At 38.2% G+C, this 15,790-nt stretch overlaps 1 protein-coding gene across 1 annotated transcript; it reads left to right on the forward strand.

Annotated features, from left to right (window-relative positions):
- Positions 1-12,072: 12,072 nt before the first annotated feature.
- On the forward strand, positions 12,073-15,241 carry GlcT (ceramide glucosyltransferase). Its single transcript, XM_085961245.1, has one exon. The coding sequence runs from the start codon at positions 12,270-12,272 to the stop codon at positions 13,461-13,463; it is 1,194 nt and encodes a 397-aa protein (XP_085817371.1). The 5' UTR covers positions 12,073-12,269; the 3' UTR covers positions 13,464-15,241.
- Positions 15,242-15,790: the final 549 nt, after the last annotated feature.

Below are 15,790 nucleotides of genomic sequence, written 5' to 3' on the forward strand. Positions count from 1 at the left end.
GTCTCGATGACAGTGGCCAATTGAAAGCAACAATGACAGGTAATAAGAATCTGACTGAAGATAAATAATTGGTAGTGCAACCAAAAATCAAAACGGAGAGATTTGTGGAAAAATGTTACATTATGGTTGGATCTAATTCCAAAGTTCCCAGCCATTATTGCAGAGAAAATACCTCCAGGGTGTATGTGGAATCGTGTTTCCGATCCAAAATACAAATGCATGATGAATATAAAAAATGGTCTCTGGAAAATGGTCATTCAGCAGCAGAATATACTCCAGTATATTTACCACCAAAAAATTAGTATCCACCAACCACGTAAATATCAGTGTGCCATCACTGCCATCTGCTGTAGTTATAAAATGAAGAATGTTTCAGAAATGGAATACAATAGCCACATTATTAAAAAAAAAAAAAGATGCAAGAAGACCAAAAATTAAATGAAGGAGAGTACCAGAAGTATTACTGGACGGTTAGTAATCACAATGGATCTCCAAAGTGTGCTGCTATGTCCAAAAAACAGGCACAAATGTATTATAAACAAAAGCTGCAACTACACAATTTCACCATATACATTCTTCATAATGTATCTTCTAATGAATTTGTCTCATCTCATCGAAAGCAGGACAATACAATGAAATAATTCTAAAATCGGATGGGTGTGGATATCGAAACCGAAATAAATTATTCGCTACTGCTCTAAGTTATATCTTTAGAGAGAAAAAACATCGAGATTCAACAGCTTTTTCTTGAAAGAGGCCACACCATGATGGAGGCCGATAGTGCACATGCCACCTTGGAAAAGTATTTTAAGCCTCCAATATATTCACCGTCTGATTATATAGCACGTATGCGGCTAGCAAGACCAAAACAACCTTATAAAATTAATGTCATTGATTTTTAATTTTTAAGAATTATGGATAAGATTAAATCTGGATTAAGTTTGATACCAGATGGAAATCTCCCACAGGAGACTACCTCAAAGGGCGGACCGAACCATCATATTTCCCAAAATACCACAGCCTACGTCCACTCTTCGCGGTGATCGCAACCCTCGGCCGAGCGGAACCCGTCTCCTTGAAATTCAAATTCGTCAAATTCCCGCCAAAACAGACGCGGTCTATCAAAAACGGCCGCTCGCGCCGCCACTAGTCAATCCGTCGGTAAAACAGGGAGCTTCCCGACCGACGGATAAAACAGGACGCCGCGAATCTGGCAGTTGGATCTGGATGGGCGCGAAAGCTCTCTCTTGCCTGATACGTCGACCAGCCAGCATCTCTCTTACATCAACCGCCGAACCAACAGCATCAACCGCAAAATCTCTTCTCGCCTTCGCTCGCCTCGGACGCGAAGCCAAGCCAGCATTCCGGACAGCCCGCCAAAAAGACCACATCTGACATCGGCAGCACGCCAAGCCGCAAGCCCCGACCCTACCTCCCATCGGACAGCGAGCATCGCCTCGGATGCGAAGCCCCAGCAGTCAAGCCCGCGACACCACGTTGCAGCCCGCCAATTACCAACCGACCGCCAACGACGACAATAACCTGTATCGTATCTGTAACGACTACCCTGCAATACGATGAAATAAACCAGCCTTGACTCAATACCCCGTGCGTTTCTGTCCCCCACCCCCGCTTTGACCTTGACGTTATCACGGCCTGCCATCTCCGCTTCAGAGCGCGCAGAAGGCCGGTGATAAGTTGATCGCCGTCAACGTGGGGCTTGTGGGCAGGATTGTGTCCACCGGAGCCAGCATCGACCCTGAGATACGCCAGCAGAGTGAGTACAACTGTGAACTTCCTCAAGCAGTGACATTTGCGAGTACTCACCCTACCGGGGGAGAAACACACGGCCGGTATTTACAATGTCAAATTGACCTTGTTTCGCGCGTGCAATCGCAACATCGAGACACGCGGCGATACGTTCCTCGCAGCGGAAATGACACGAGATCGCGCGGAACGTACTCCCGCAAGTTAATTCGATGTGGAAAGCATAGCCAGACACTGCTGGGGGGCCGCGCAAAAAACCGCGTGGTCCCGAAACCTGGAATTCAGCACACCAGTGGCGCCTGACAGAAGCAACAGCCGGATAGCAAATCAGCATGGACATCGGCTCCATCGCAAGACGTGACAGCAGCATCGTTATGTTCCTCCGACCAGCGGTATCATCCGTCGACCCTGGCCCACGGAGGAATACGTAAGATGTCATGGCCAACGGCGTCGCGACGCTACACGGAGATGCCCCGGCTACCGACGCCGACGCTCTTCGTGACCGACGTCACCCAGCACAGCGAGGTGCCAGCCAACGGCGCTCGTACCTCAAACCCAGGCGAAACATCTGCCACCAGCGCGGATGTCTCGCCTAGCATAACCACTAGCCTTATCAAGCCTAGCGAGTCTTAACGCACTGGAAGACGACACTCCTCGCAAAGACCCAAGGTCAAGCTTCAGTACCAAACCCCATAACCAGCCGCTTACCATTTGGCACCGGCATTATCACGGAGTGCCCCGGCGCGACGCCCGGCACCTTCGTGATATACCTTACGGCAGACCGAGGTTGGTCGCCTGGTCTCTGGTTGCCCAACCGGCGGTGACCAGCAGATACATCAGACACCGCCTCAATCGCCGACGGCCCAAGGCTACATCGGATCTGCAACCTGAGGGACCAAGAAGACTGAAGCGGAAGCCAAGATTCCAGGGACACAGCAAGACCCCCAGCATTAATCGACAAACATCCGACGCCAGCGACGATGTCACGCCCGCCTTAAAACTACGACACCTATGGCCAAACCGCTTCGACGCCTTGGACGTGCGAGAAGACGACGCTCAAGAACTCAAGGTCCCACTTCCAACACCAGACCCCATCACCAGACGTCTATTCTTGGAACCGGCGCTATCACGGAGTGTCCCTGACTGACATGTCTGACACCTCCGCGAAAACCTCACGAGGAAGCTGAGATTGGTGCCCTGGTCTCTAGTCACACAATGGCGGCGACTAGCAGGCGCAACAGGTCCCACCTCACTCTTCGACGGCCCAAGGATGCGATGAGCTGGTCGATTCGAGGGAACCACCATGTGGAAGTGGAAACCTCAGCAGTTTTGACACGAAAGAGCCTCAAGCACGCCAAGACCATCGGACGCGTCAAAGCCGCACAGAGGTGAACCGGCCCCCAAGGACAAGCGACGGTAGGCTGATGGAAAAGACGACGGTTCGGTCGTTTCCCGGAGAGGTCGTTTGATACCAGATGGAAATCTCCCACAGGAGACTACCTCAAAGGGCGGACCGAACCATCATATTTCCCAAAATACCACAGCCTACGTCCACTCTTCGCGGTGATCGCAACCCTCGGCCGAGCGGAACCCGTCTCCTTGAAATTCAAATTCGTCAAATTCCCGCCAAAACAGACGCGGTCTATCAAAAACGGCCGCTCGCGCCGCCACTAGTCAATCCGTCGGTAAAACAGGGAGCTTCCCGACCGACGGATAAAACAGGACGCCGCGAATCTGGCAGTTGGATCTGGATGGGCGCGAAAGCTCTCTCTTGCCTGATACGTCGACCAGCCAGCATCTCTCTTACATCAACCGCCGAACCAACAGCATCAACCGCAAAATCTCTTCTCGCCTTCGCTCGCCTCGGACGCGAAGCCAAGCCAGCATTCCGGACAGCCCGCCAAAAAGACCACATCTGACATCGGCAGCACGCCAAGCCGCAAGCCCCGACCCTACCTCCCATCGGACAGCGAGCATCGCCTCGGATGCGAAGCCCCAGCAGTCAAGCCCGCGACACCACGTTGCAGCCCGCCAATTACCAACCGACCGCCAACGACGACAATAACCTGTATCGTATCTGTAACGACTACCCTGCAATACGATGAAATAAACCAGCCATGACCAAATACCCCGTGCGTTTCTGTCCCCCACCCCCGCTTTGACCTTGACGTTATCACGGCCTGCCATCTCCGCTTCAGAGCGCGCAGAAGGCCGGTGATAAGTTCAATCAGACCAGGAAAACGAATCGGAGATCCTGTTGTATATGATATTAAAATGTTACAGTATCTACCAGATGGAACAATCTTTTACAAACTCAACTTTATCAGTGCAACCGTTTGACTGCCTTTGTAATATATATAATGAATCATTGCCAATATCGCAGTCGAAATACATACATCTTCAGGAATTAAAAAGTGTAATAGAGAAAGATCACCACTATTTCTACGATAACCTAACATTTAAACCTGCTAATAGAAAGTAAACGAACTTATAAATATAATACGAGTATCATCTCACTATTGCATTAATAATTAATAAAATGATATTGCAATTATTTATCACTAACGCACTATGTATATTTCAACTATTATTTATGTAACAGTTTTTCATGAGTTTATTATTATTCACATTTTGATGAATAAATTAAACTATGTGTATTTACAAAACGGTCAAAACAACTTATGTGACATCACAAACTGTATTTTTATTATTTTTGTATTAAAAATAAAAGATTTTTGTAAACAAAATAATAATCTTCGACCATTTTCTGATTATAATAAAGCATTTTTCATAATTTTAATGTTTAAATGTAACATTATTTTTTTATTCAGTTTTATCCTTCTCCTGCACAATTTGAGAAAGTGCACATAGATGGTTTTGCTAAAACGGTGACGATATACAAAATGATTCTCCTCGATTTGGCGCCCTTCGAGTAACTGCCGCCCCCAAGCGACGATCAATCTGCCTACCCCCACGGGACGTCACTGGATTTTCAACTGTCTGTTGAATGTTGAATAAGAAATCGAAAGTTTCAACATATTTTTTTTAAGTTGAACCAATTGTTGTTATCAAGGTGGCTTCAAGTGAAATAAACCAGTTTGACATGATGTTGATAGGTCGTCGCTGTAAGCTTGGTTTGTCGAATAGACCAAATGACAAATCTTCAGGAGACGAAAACAAATATCAATATCCTATATTTAAATACATGGAGGTATTTAAATTGTTGGTTTTACAGCATATGAATGCTGTTTTCATTACAAAGCAATTTAAAGAAAAGTATGGTTCTGGTCCATTTAGATACAAAAAATCATTTTGCATTGAAAGGTCGATTTCGACAAAAACGGATATTCGACAAACCAATCTATAACGACGAGTTGTTATCACCTTGGTTACTCTAGTACCTCAACTTTGTTCAATTCAACTTCGAAGTTGATCGATTTTGTTGAAATATGGTTCTGACTTATCAATCGACTTTCAACTGTCATTCAACATACAGTTGAACGACCAAAAACAACATGAGAACACAGCATTATACCCCGTTTACACGAGCATGGACTTACTGCTGACAGTACGTATTATCGCACGCGACAGCAGTGCGATATCTGTGTCTGTGCAGTAGAACAATAGTGGTGAACCTACCAGAAAAAAACAAGCTACACCGCGCAAAGACTCATTTTGACGTTTAATGATTTTCACAACCTGTCAAATAGCACTATACAACGATAACATCGCGTCTCGCTCACTCTTGTAGAATGAGATTGGCGAGACAGTCAGCACTTTTACGTGTAAACAGTTATTATCGCAATAGCTTAAAATACTCACTATTGGTGCAAATAAATCCATGCACGTGTATAGGCACTATCAAACATCATGAACTACCGGCAGTAAATTTAATTTGAATTCACATGAGTGACATATCTAATTATTGACCAAATCGATATGGTGCAAGTCTGCTATATTACACATTATTTCTTTCGAAATTATTAATGAAAAAACTCAATAGATGTCAGCAGAAAAATCACCAAGCAAGTTCGTCCAATAAATTTTATCTTTGACACTTACCAAATAACGAAAATAGAGGTAAAAACTTACTATCACCTGTAGATGACACTAGCGATCTATACGGTTATCACTTTCATGTCTAAATGACGTTCACAGGAAAAAGGTTAAGGGACAAAAAAATGTTTTAATATATTTGGAAAATTGTAAAGACTTTATTTACTCCCGAACCTCCTAATTATTATTAAGAGCCAGGCCACACCGGGCGATTCTGGTCTCGAGACCAGTCACCGAGACCAGATCGATGTATGCTTGCTTGCGCTACTACTGCGCGACCAGATGTGGCATGGTCCATATAACTGCATACATCGGTCTGGTCTCGGCGACCGGTCTCGAGACCAGAGTCTCCCGGTGTGGCCCGGCTCTAAGGGTGAATATTGACAGTTTCACAACTCAAATCTTCATTATTGTACCTAATTTCAATAGCCATATAAATTCGTAATGTGTTAAAAATACTTTTAATGTCCTTTGTTACCTACCTAACATTTTTTATTTTATCCATAAAAATAATAAATAATTTCAGTAAGTTTCAAAAAACTCTCCTCAAAAATTTCAAATGGAAGTTAGAATAGTTCTGTAATCAGCTGTCGAATTTTTCTAGATACCTTTCGATTCAATATATTATGTAAGTACCTACTTTTCTTTCGATACAATGCCAGTGTTGATATTTTGTCTCAATACAATACCAATACCAAATTTTAATACTTTGATATGACATCGCTATGCATGGCTGCATGCTGTTATATTATATATATGGCAGGTGTGTCAAAGATAACATTGTCAATATTATGTTACTATCGTTAAATCAATATGTATGTCAATAACCATTCCCTTTTATTTCTGATATTATTAACATAAATAAAACACTTTTATTATGACATTAATTAGTTTGTTTAAGAACTTACCGAAATTCTTTTTTTTTACAACAAACGTTATTACAACAAATACTTTATTAAATCTAGGATTTATGAATGTTATCTCAACTTAACTAATTATGAATCCTATGCGTAGTTGACAATAATTGGGAAAATAATAAACAACATGGCTGTGTCGATTTTGGCGAGTGACAATATATTTAATTTAATTTATGTACACTGGTAAATAAAAGTATGAAACACAACACATTAATAAATATAATTCAGATAGGCTATACCCCAATAGTACACTGCATTTTGAAGTGGGGTTTTAGGGATTTGAATGTGTGTCCTACGAAAATGAAACACATTATAAATGTGCAATAGTGTGTGTTGCGTCCTACAAATACACCAATATTGAATGAGCTTCAGTGCATAAACCGAGAGTAGTTGTCAGAACGAAGGAATGACGTATTCTTAACATATTCACTGCTGACCAGTTAATTACCACAACTCAGTCACTGCTAAAGACACGCCTGGCATCAAGCAATTAGCATGATAATTAAATGTGGTAATTAACTGGTCAGCAGTGAAAGTATATGTATCTAATGGCAACACGCCTGGCGTGTCTTTAGCAGTGAAGTCTTTAGCAGTTCGTTGTTTTTTGACCTTCTATGGTTACTTAACCCAATGTTTACGGGCCGCACAAAATTGTGTTTTTGCTAATTGCTTTTCAAATGCAAATTAACACGTTAATTACAAAATTAATTAAAAGGGCCCGTAAGCATTGGGTTAAAGCAATGTATTAAAGTCATTACTAATAAAAAGCGTGCGCAATAAAGATGCAGATAATCACGACTTCAACGTGTTTGAGTTTATCCCATATTCTTCCACACTCGAGATTGGTTGCCGGTTACTCCACACCCGTTAGGTATTTCACCTGATACCTACTCATGTTAAAATATTCTTTTAATTAATTGAACCTCAAAGAAGAGCAACATTTTTCTGTCGATACACCTATTCATTTTTTAGTGTTACAATAATCTTTTGACTAGAGAGAACTATTTCTTTCCATAAGGAAAATCTACCATTTGACAGTTGTCGATCTTTTGTTTATGAGAATGATACAATCTTTAATAGTATTTATAGATAATATCAATAACAACTCGAAAGATAAACATGAAATAAAACATAAAAAGATATTCAATGATACTGAGGAGTTCCGAACTGTTTTTAAAGGGAAGGAAAAAGTGTATTTTGGAGAAAGTGTACACAGAAAAATCTATTTCAAAAAATTAAAATTTATTTTAACAGAGTATGATAATAATTAATAAATAATATGTCTGGACCTACCAAAGATGTTGAAGAAAATCTTCTATATAAATCTAAACATATGAAGTGGAGCAAAAAAGGACCTCAGTGGGTCTGGTCTATTCTATACTTATCGACCGCTAAAGTGATAAATATTATCAAACTTATGAATCTTGATTATATGATTTCTCGATTCATAAAATTACAATATGTTGGTTGTAATTGTTCAATCAATGCTATATTTTAACAGCAGCAAGAGAGGTTCTGTTAAAATATACTTGATTTTATGAATCTTGATTATATGATTTCTTGATTCATAAAATCAAGTAAACACTATAGGTAACAGTGGCGAAGGCGCTCCATAGTAGGCGATTATTTGAAGCCCACCGGCCACCTTCTAAGAAAAATAGATGAAAATAAATAGAAAAAGTATTGAAATTTAAATAAATAAAATGTGCGGGAACCGATTGAATATATCGTCAGAATAATTAATTAATATTTAAAAAATAAAAATGAGAGCCAGCATCTATCGTCAGAATTTAGAATAAATAAAAAATAAGTGTCAAGTGCCTATAGCGAGCATTGAAAGAAATATCGATTATTTCGAGATGATTTTGCCGTGCATTTTGTATGAAATTTTTAACTCATAATTTCAAGATGTCTACAGTCGTGCATACAAATCGGTAAGTATAACCTTCGGTAAGTAAGCCTTCAAATTGCAGGTTCATTTTGAAGAGGGCGTCGCACTTCTAATATGACATTTATTTGCTAGTTTGCAGGGCGTATGAAAGGACAATCCGTCACGATGAATAGATAAGCAGCCAATAATAAAACACTTCGATATTCTTATTTTGTTGACAAATCCTGTAAAATTATTTGTAACTGCACACGAGTAAGAAAATAATAATATACCTAGTAATAATAAATATACAATTATTTTGATAGTGAAAAATGAATTATTATATTTTGTTGAGTAAGGCAAATGTATATTGATCAATGAAAGGACCTCGTGTGAAGCCATGTACTTCAGCCACTAGTGGATGTAGGCTGCGGATATCCGACAAAAATAGTGCACACTTTGTCAGTTATACTTATTTGTGCTCATTGACTTTATTGATTAGTTTTAAAATTCAATTAAACCCTGCTTAACCACCAAACTAATAGATAAAAAATATTCTTCAAACTATAAAATATCTAGAATTGTGTACCTACATACAGTCGAGCTAGGTTATTATGATCACGAATATAGCGAGATCTCAGATGTAACGAGGAAACATTCGTTAACATTTTAGTTTATGATGTTCTCCATACATTTATTCACTTTGGTAAATGTGTCGCCGAGGTGGACATGAGATTTTACAACTTTATTTTTAGACCAAACCAAACCTAACCTACCCCAACCTAATATTACCTCATATAGGTAATCTTAGTTTGTGATAATGGTGTATCAAAATGTAGGAAAATTTCAAATTTTCAATTAACGATTATTGGATCGAAAAGCCGATGCGCCGACAGAAAAAGAGGAGTCCAATCTCTTTGTATTTATTATAATTGTCTACATGGAATAAACTGTTTTCGTAAAAAAAATAAATACATAAAAGCTTCCACCTCTGCAGCACAAATACCTTCACTTTTATAATGAGCTCATTACCAGATATACGGAGCTAAAATAAAAATAAATAAAGCAATAAATTCCAACCGGACAGGATGCCGCCGGGTTCGGATTTAGTGTTCAATAATGAATGAATAGTGTTAAATAATTGTAGAATAATGACTTATTGATAATCTGAAACCTGATTCAACAACTTTGATAGGGAAACCACAGAATGTACCTACCATCTGGTCGAAGAAATGTTTCTTTAATATCTGTGCTGTCTATAGTATTTTTCAAGATATCCATACCATGTGGAACATTATGGACCCCACAATAAATTTATAGTTGTTCAATCAAATCATCCCCTATTATTTTTTTTACTATAGAGGTTTTATATTTGTGGTATTAGTCTTACCAGATACGGAAAATGTAAAAAAACTTTTTTTTCGGTAATAATTTCTAATTTTGACAAAAAACTTTGTTTTAAAAAGCATGATAAGTTATTAGACATCACACGGTGCCTGTTATAACCATAAATAAAATTAGATAGGTAGGTACCTACTGATACTGAAATTTAATAATAGTTGGCAGATTATAAAGAAAAGTAACGTACATATTATTTACTGATAAATAATATGTGTCAACCTTCAGCTCATACTAACAAAATAATAATTTAATAGATGTTTTATAAATTATTTTAATATTAATTAGCTAGGTAGGTACCTACTCTGTTGAAGAATGATTTGTAATTTTTTTGATAGAGATTTTACAATAATTAATAGATCTACTTATAGGTACATTTAATATGAAAATTTGAAAATTAAAATAAAATATAATATTTCATTAGGTCCGCCTGCTTTTTGTTCGGATTGTTACTTTTGACATAATTTATTAGGTAGGTAGGTACTAAATTATACCTACTGTGTAATATAGATCAACGATTAATACATTAAAATAGAACATAGCACTTCACTGTTGTATCAAACATTACATTATCGTACCTAGTCAAGATAAATACATATTACAGTGGATTTAATATGAACAAGAGGAATAATTTTATTTCTGTAATTGTATGCATTCTCTGTGAACATAATAATAATACCTTTGTTGTCTAAAGTGTAGATAATCTAGATAGTTAATATTTTTTGTTAACCACATTGATATGAAATAGGCATATTGTAGTAAAATAAGATTGTGGAGGGAAATATTCTAAGCCTGGCTACATTACACGCGCATACAGTGTAGCCAACTGTATGATTACTAAAGTATTTGTACTATAATTATTTCAAACCGCATACCTACTACTTTGATAGGAGGTACAGACCTTCTGAAGACTGATCTGAAGAATGGAATGGGGGCCATCGTCGAAAACTACCCAATCAAAACTCGCAACTGGACAGAATCCGACATTCGACTGACGTTTTCAAAATGGCGTCCGTATGGTAGTTCGTAGATCCATTTTGGACCATTCTTTAGATAAGTTTATAGGTAGGACTGTTAAGTAAATAATAGTACAGACCTACAAAATTATTTAATGAATGAATGGGTGAGCCACTGTCGAAAACTATCCAATCAAGTCAATTATCCATTTTTGACCGTTCTTTAGATAAGTTTGTAGGTCTGTACGGTAAAATTACGGTAATAATTTTGAAAATCGGAAAAGTAATATTATGATAAAAAAATAAGGTTTGCATGAGAAAAAACTTTGGATCCGAATCTCAAAGAAATATTACCTTTTTATTGGGAGCCTGTAAAATATAAATATAAAACTGATACCAGACTGTAAAAGTAATTTTCAATTAGCACAATATTAGAAAAAAAAACTCTCATAGGTACAGTCCTACAAACTTATCTAATAAACGGTCAAAAATGGAACTACGAACTACCTTTACTACCTATGGACGCCATTTTGAAAACGTCATCCGAATGTCAGATTCTGTCAAGTTACGAGTCTTGATTGGGTAGTTTTCGACAATGACTCCCCCATCCATTCTATAGATAAGTTTGTATGTACTTTTTTTGAGAGGATTTGTTTGATTGGCAGCTCAGAAGACTTAAAAAATAGCTCTCTAACAAAGAGATTAAAAACTTGATCTATATGAAAAAGGTTTATTACTACAAACGATTTTCATTCCATAATTTTGGTGCAAAGTACCATATTATACGTTAATAAGTAATTATAAGTATTAAGTAAGAGACGATAAATTTAAATGAAAAAAAAATCATGAAGTTCGATCGATTCTTTTTGTAATTTGTTGATTTGAATTCGGAATAAAATTCATTTTAAAAATGTCATATTTTTTTACTTTCACCTTTAAATTCGTGGCGAAAAATTTTCGATTTCCTCGATATTAAACAAAAGAGTTACGAACGCGTACTATAACTTTTGCCGAAGTACTATCTTCTCGAATCACGTACTATAATTGGGTGGTAAAAAGGTGGCAACACTGTAAATATAGAATGAAATAACAAGGAGAAAAAGACAGCAATAGTTTTAGTTTTCAAGCTGACAGTCGGTGCTTGATGGCCGCGTCGGTTGAAATCTCGCGACTCGAAACATCTTACGCCACTTCGGTTATTTGGAATGTCAAATGAAAAGACATTCTTCGACTGACAGCTTTCAATAATAACAGCCGTGTAATAATGCTACCCGTGAAGAGATCAAAGCACACACTCCTGCCATCATGACTACCCTCATCTACACATTATACGGTTTCGCCGTATTCTTCTTCACTACATGGGTCTGCCTGTGGATCATCCATCTGATAGCGATCTTCTACTCGCGATGGAAGCTGCACAGGAGTGTGGGATGCCTGTCGGCGGAGACGCCCCTTCCCGGGGTGTCTATACTGAAACCGCTCTTAGGAGAAGACCCGAACTTGTCTTCGAACCTGGAGACTTTCTTCACGATGAAATACCCGCTGTACGAGCTGTTATTCTGCGTCGAGGACGACAAGGACCCGGCTATAATAACAGTGAACAGTTTATTAAAGAAATATCCGGAGGTCAGTGCGAAATTGTTAATCGGCGGCTCTCGCGTAGGGGTGAACCCGAAAATCAACAACATGCAACCGGGATTCGCGGCCGCCGTCTACGAGTTGGTGTTGATCAGCGATTCCGGCATCAGAATGCGCGAAGACACTCTCCTAGACATGGTGGCGCATATGACGGAAGGCGTGGGTCTGGTGCATCAGATGCCTTTCACCTGCGACCGTCCCGGCTTCGCGGCGACCTTTGAAAAGGTGTACTTCGGCACGGTCCAAGCTCGGATGTACATGGCGGCCGATTTCCTGCGCATCAACTGTCATGTCGGCATGTCGTCGCTCGTGAACAGGGAGGCGCTGAAAGAGATCGGAGGCATGGCGGCGTTCGGGGACTATTTAGCGGAGGACTTTTTCTTAGCGAAAGCTTTGACCGACAGAGGATGGCGGTTGAGAGTTTCGTCGCAGCCCGCTTGGCAAAATGCCGGGCACTGTTCGGTGTCTTCGTTTAGGGCCCGGTTGTCACGTTGGGCCCAATTGAGAGTGGCAATGTTGCCTCTGATGATAATCTTAGAGCCGTTGAGTGAGTGTTTTGTTTTGGGAGTGGCCGCAGCGTGGGCTTGCCAGTTACTCCTCGGGTGGGAACCTCTGGCTGTGTATCTGTTGCATATATTAGCGTGGTTTCTTAGTGATTGGCTGTTGTTGTGCACCGCCCAGCAGGGCCCGCTGCCCTTCAGCAAGTTCCACTTTGCGGTGGCGTGGGTACTCCGGGAGGTGGCGGGGCCTTCGCTGTTTGTTCTGGCGCTGCTGAGGCCGCACGTGCGGTGGAGAGCACGCAACTACCGCCTCTCCTGGGGCGGCCTGGCTCACGAAATTAAGGCCAAAGCCAAATACTAACTTGACTCTCTCCCGTTCGTATTCGTTGCTACTTTCTAGATTTGTGAAAGTGAAACCTCATTAATAAAATACCTATATCCAAAAGAATCCCAACGTACAACTGTTAAAATCACCATAAATGCATAATAATAATCTTTAGTTTTAAGTAAGCGCCACGGAATCTGGTAAGTCTTAACTCCAATGCTGTCACAAAACTTACCGTATTTACATCTGAAGATAGACTCCAAAGATGTTGAAAGAAAAAACCTTCTTCTAGAGAGATAGGGCCTAAACATTTAAAATGAGACAAAAAAGGACCTTTAATTTTCATACAAACTTAGATACGGGAGAATAGATACCCTATATTGTTTGGCATACAAAAATGAAATTTTATAGGGTAACCATATAGCCACATAAGGTTCCATCCGAAAGAAGATTTAACGTCTTTGACTGTCAGATTTTATGTCGTTCATTTTTTACAGTTTTAATTAAGTACATCTTGTTTTATTTTAATACATTACATTTTACTTCAATGAAACCTAAAAGCAAACCGTGGAAGGCATCCAGAGTGAAGAATTGATATCAAGCTTGTTCAAAATCAGTACTTAGTGTTGAACAGATTATAGTCGTTTGTAGTGTGGTTTTGAAACAATCAATATTTTCAACAAAAATGAACTGTAGATTTTACACACGTCAAAGGAAAGATATTTCTTGCTGATTTAACATCTATTATTTCCAACTCATACATAATATTTTTTTTACCATGATAAAGTTTCTTACCATAAGTATGTTAGCTATTGTTAAAAAAGTGACAGATTAGTTACAGAATTCTGTCGAAAGAATACAGGGTTATGTAGGTATTTTATACATTTTTATTGTTTTAAGTAGATATTTTTAAACAACATCACATTCATTTTCAACGTGGTACGTGAGACATTTTGAAAATAATGTGGACGTATTTAAACCAATACAAAGAGTTGTCAACAAATCAATTGAAATTGAATATCAATCAGGCGCTAGTCACACAGTAGTTTTATAGGTATACAAACATATTATTGAGGTATTATTTATATGCACACTCAATATGATAGTGTGATTTTATTCTAATAGTTAGGTATATGCCTTTACAATTGATGTAAGTAAGTACCTATTTATTTTGAATGTTTTTCCTCCTTTAAACATAAAGAAATATCAATATTTTCCTTGGAATAAATAATAACAATACCTCATTTATAGCATGTTGAAAACAGATAGTATGAACATGGAATTTATAATTAATTACATATTATTCAACTTTGAAGTCTAAGCTTTATTTTTTTCTTCAATTCTATAATATACCCACTATCTATTGGCTTTATTATCAGTATTAACTTTTAATAAGGATAGGTATAAAACGGTCTGGTATTTTTGAAGTTCTATCAATGTTACTCTATTGCTCTAGTCAAGGCTCTAGTTGTTGTTATTGGTATGTTTTTTTATTGTTTGAAATACTCATTGAAATTGGAATTAAAGAGACTATAATTATTATTATATTTAATTTCTAAACTGTGAAAATACTTAATTACCACCAGATAATCTTATTTATTACACTCTGAGATTCTTTCTAAACGTTTTTCTTGCATACATATCATGTCTATTTATCATTAATATTGTGTAGTTGGTTGGATCAAAGTTCCAAAAACTGTGACACATCTGTTGTTCAGCATGTGACTGTATGACTTTATATATTTTGATGACAACACGTTTTGATTTTAAATTACTAATCATTTTCTTAAATTGACTTAAAAGGAAGTAAAACTTTCAGTAAAAAAAAAACACCTCATTGTGGTTCTTTTAATTCAAACTTTTATTAGAATGTTTATTATTTTAATTTATAGAAATACATACTTAATTCATATACAGACAAGATATTTGACGAATATAATATATCTAAGTAATTATACCTGTGTTGGATGCCGCATTCCAACGTATATCTTTGGTATCCTATATTTTCAGGTTCAATCATGATCTAAGACCTAAAATAAATATCTATACAAAGTATGTTTGTTTGATCCTTCCAATTTTGAATTTTTACCATAAATTAAGATAAAGCAGAAATATTTTGGATTTGATTTTAATTTGGTGTTCTTTGCTTCTGACTTTTACTGCTGTCAGAATTATTTTCATTTTGACATAGTGTATCAATAGGTATATTTACAATTATTTTGATAGTGAAAAAATAATTATTATATTTTGTTGAGCGAGGTAAATGTATATCGATCAATGAAACGGCCTCGTGTGAAGCCATGTGCTTCAGCTACTAGTGGATGTAGGCTATGGAGATATGACAAAAATAAAGCACACTTTGA

This window comes from Rhyacophila brunnea, unplaced genomic scaffold (genome assembly GCF_057557595.1).
Source record: "Rhyacophila brunnea isolate RB1 unplaced genomic scaffold, BYU_Rbru_1.0 scaffold_12, whole genome shotgun sequence".
NCBI classification, from domain to species: domain Eukaryota; kingdom Metazoa; phylum Arthropoda; class Insecta; order Trichoptera; family Rhyacophilidae; genus Rhyacophila; species Rhyacophila brunnea.